Here is a 3,860-nt window from a genome sequence, read left to right as displayed (position 1 = left end):
CTTCCGGCGGGGCGGAGCGGGCTTCCCCGCCTGACACCCCTAGCAGCAAGCCTTTCTCAAAATTGGGAGTGATGGTGTCAAATGAATGGTGTGGGTTGGTAAAAATTAAATCAACTTATTACTTAATAGCACAACTTTTGCAGTAGATTAATTCAACTTATTACTTAATAGCACAAATTTTCTCTTGTTAACTTCTATAGATACTGAGATTAAATTAAACAAGAGACCAAAAAAATATACATTAATAATTGTTTGAAGGAACAAATTTTAGCATTGTCCAAAAAACTATAATCAGAGCTTACAAGGACAAAAAAAATCCCGAAGCATGTAGAAGCAAAAAATAGTACCACGAAGGGGAGGGTCGGAGAAGAGGACGGCAAAACAACAGAACTCAGAAAAGAGGATGGCGGGTCGGCGACGACACTGGCCAGATGAAGATGGCAATCCTCAGAGAGACTCGATGGTGGAGACTGCTGCGATAGATCTCTCGCCGCCTGGTTCCTCGCCTGGATCTGAGTTTCTTGCATCTCTCCCAAGAATAGAGTTTAGTGGTTGGTGTGGGAGAGTAATGGAGATCTGAGTGTTTGGTGAGAGTTTTTTTTTCTTTTTTTTTAGGTTTGGTGAGAGTTAAGATGTAGATTTTTAAATAAAAAAGTTATTATATAATTAATATTTACTGTAGTTAATTTACTCATGTAAATTTTAGTATTCATCAATTGAGACATATGATAAATTTTATTTTTAAGTGAATTCTTTTTCTTAAGCTCCATATTGTCACGGCCTTGGACACACTCCAACGCTACCGTGCTGGCACTCGGACTTACTCAACCTCTTAAGCTAAGACCAAGTCAGCCTAACCCTCAATACTTAGCAAGAAAGCTAAGAATACAAGAGAACAAAAGAGAAAGGAAGTTTTGGTATAAGAACACTTTATTGCTCAAGTGTTTGTTACAAATGATTCACACATAACTCACACTAACTTTCACCTCCTATTTATAACCATCCACCTCCTTAATGGATGGTTAGGATTAAATCTAATCAATGGTCCAGATTAATTATCTAGAACCTTCATAAAAAAATTTTATCCTACCACAATTTTCTAAATACTTCTAAATTATTCTATACTACTATTCATAGTTCTATATATATCCACACTCTTCTAGAATACTCTATGATCTTCTAGAGTCTTCTAGAATCTTCTAGGGTGTTCTGGAACCTTCTAGGACATTCTAGAACGTTCTGGAGCCATCTAGAGCATTCTCAAATACTTTGGAAAATTCTACAAACACTGTTAAATTTAACCTTCTAAAATTTACCGTGACATTCTTTCCCACCTAATGCGCAGACGTCCTCGTCGCGTTCTGTTCATGATAGCGCTCTAGGTGTTCTTGAAATTGCCACAGATCTTCTCAAGCTTCCTAGCTAGCTTCGGTTATCGGGAGTCCTTTCCACTTGATCAAGTATTGGATATTTGGTGGTACTCATTTTCGTCGCACGATGCGATTAGCTAAGATCTCTTTGATTTCTTTATCAAAGGATCTAATCACCACAGGTGGAGCACGACTCGAGTCACTTCTACTCAGTTCATCTTGGTATTTACGATATAGTTTAATCATACTCACATGGAAGACCGGGTGGATCTTCATAGAGGGAGGAAGTTATACTTTGTAAGCAACCTCCTCAACACGTCCAATGATCTCAAATGACCCTTCGTATTTACGGATTAAACCCTTATGAACCTTGCGAAAGGCTTTGAATTGTTGTGGAAGAAGTTTGATCATTACCTTGTCTCTCACTTCATAGCTTGCATGCCTCTTCTTCTTATTTGCCCATTTCTTCATCCTCTTTGCAGCTTTGTCGACGTAAGAACGAGTGGCATCTGCTTATTCTTCTCATGACTTAATCATATGATAAGCTCCAAGGCTCTTCCCAGAGTAAGGAAAAGAAAGAGAGTGAGGTGTAAGTGGCTGTTGTCCAGTCACAATCTCAAACGGACTATTCCCTATGGATTTGCTCCTTTGCAAATTGTATGAGAACTGAGCAATGTCGGGAAGTTTTATCTAGTTCTTCTGATTAGCGCTTACAAAATGTCTCAAGTAACACTTGAGTAAGGCATTCACTCTCTCAGTCTGTCCATAGTCTTCCTGTGAAGCGTATATCTCGATCACTAATGATGCTCTTAGGCAATCCCTAGTACTTCACCACATTCTTGAAGAATAGTCGTGCTGCTTCTTCTGCAGTGCAATCAGTAGGGACAGGTATAAAAGTAGCGTACTTCGAAAATTGATTCACTACCACGAGAATAGATCCAAACTCCTTGGACTTTGGTAAGACAGAGATGAAATATAGAGAGACACTTTCCCACGATCGCTCTGATGGAGGCAGAGGTTCCAACAAACCACTTGGTGTCTTATTTTCAATCTTATCTTGTTGGCACACAAGACAAGTCTTCACATAGCTCTCCACTTCATCTCTCATTTGAGGCCAATAATAAGAAGATTCAATGAGTTCCAAGGTCCTTCGCTGACCTTGGTGACCAGCCCACTTGGTGTCATGGCATTGTCTCCCTAATTTTTCTCTTAAATTTTTTCATTTAGGGACGTATAGTCTTCTCCCTTTAGTGTAGAGAAGGTCATTTTCTAGCCAAAATCTTTTGGTTTTACCTTCTCTGGCTAACTCTACCAACTTCTTGGCTAATGGATCATGGTGCAACCCTTCCTTGATGGTATGCACAATATCTCCTTCAACCATAAAAATGGCCGCCAACTCAACCTTGCGACTCAGCGCATCTGCTACCACATTAGTCTTGCCTGACTTGTATTCAAGTTCAAAATCAAACTCAGCTAAGAAATCTTGCCACCTAGCTTGTTTGAGGCTTAACTTCTTCTAAGTTTGGAAGTAGCTTATAGCCACATTGTCTGTCTTGATGATGAAGTGTGAACCAAGCAAGTAGTGACGCCAAGTTCTCAGACAATGCACCACCGTGGTCATCTCCTTCTCTTGGACAATGTATCGCCTCTCTGTATCATTTAACTTGCGACTCTCAAAGGCAATAGGATGCCCTTCTTGTATCAGAACCCCTCCAATAGCGTAGTCAGAAGTATCAGTGTGGACTTCAAACACCTTTGAGTAGTCCGGTAGTGCTAGTATTGGTCCTTCTGTGATAGCAGCCTTCAACTCATCAAAAGCCTTTTGACATTCCTTTGACCATTCCCAAGAGTGATTTTACTTGAGAAGATCAGTTAATGGTGCAGCCTTAGTGGAGTATCCCTTGATAAACCTCTGATAGTAATTATCCAACCCAAGGAATGACCTCAATTCAGATACCTTATTTGGTGGCTCCTATTCTGTGATAGTCTTCACCTTTCCTTGATCCATGCAGAGAGTTCCATCTTTAATGATGTGTCCTAAGAAGTGGACTTCGTTCCTTGCAAAGGAACACTTTTCCTTCTTCACATATAAGTTATTTTCTTGCAAGATCTTAAACACGGTTCGTAAGTGTTCTACATGTTCCTCCAAGGTATTGCTATAGACAACAATGTCATCCAAGTTGACCACTACAAACCGATCAAGGTAAGATCGAAAGATCTCGTTCATCAAGGTACAGAAGGTCGCAGGAGCATTGGTCAAGCCAAAAGGCATCACCAACCACTCATACGATCCATACCTCATGACACACATGGTCTTATGCTCACTTTATTTCAGAATTAGACCTTTAAAATTGTGGATCCAATACTTTTTTTCCACTTTATTTTTTTATAGCCCTATGACTATGTTGGAAAGGCTGAATCATCCCCAGCACCCAGCCCCACCCTCATCACTACCACGCCGCCGCCACGCCCACCATCACTGCCGATAAC

At 40.3% G+C, this 3,860-nt stretch overlaps 1 protein-coding gene across 1 annotated transcript in view; it reads left to right on the top strand.

Annotated features, from left to right (window-relative positions):
• LOC127748422 (zinc finger BED domain-containing protein RICESLEEPER 2-like) overlaps window positions 1-1,426 on the top strand; it is a 3,122-nt gene extending 1,696 nt beyond the window's left edge. The window contains exon 2 of the mRNA XM_052262931.1: window positions 1,346-1,426. Coding sequence (XP_052118891.1) covers window positions 1,346-1,426 — 81 coding nt within the window. The remainder of the gene's footprint in view (window positions 1-1,345) is intronic.
• The last annotated feature ends 2,434 nt before the right edge of the window (window positions 1,427-3,860 follow it).

This window comes from Arachis duranensis, chromosome 6, assembly GCF_000817695.3.
Source record: "Arachis duranensis cultivar V14167 chromosome 6, aradu.V14167.gnm2.J7QH, whole genome shotgun sequence".
In the NCBI taxonomy this organism is placed as follows: domain Eukaryota; kingdom Viridiplantae; phylum Streptophyta; class Magnoliopsida; order Fabales; family Fabaceae; genus Arachis; species Arachis duranensis.
Note: the sequence above shows the minus strand (reverse complement) of the source record. Positions and strands in the feature narration are given on the sequence as shown.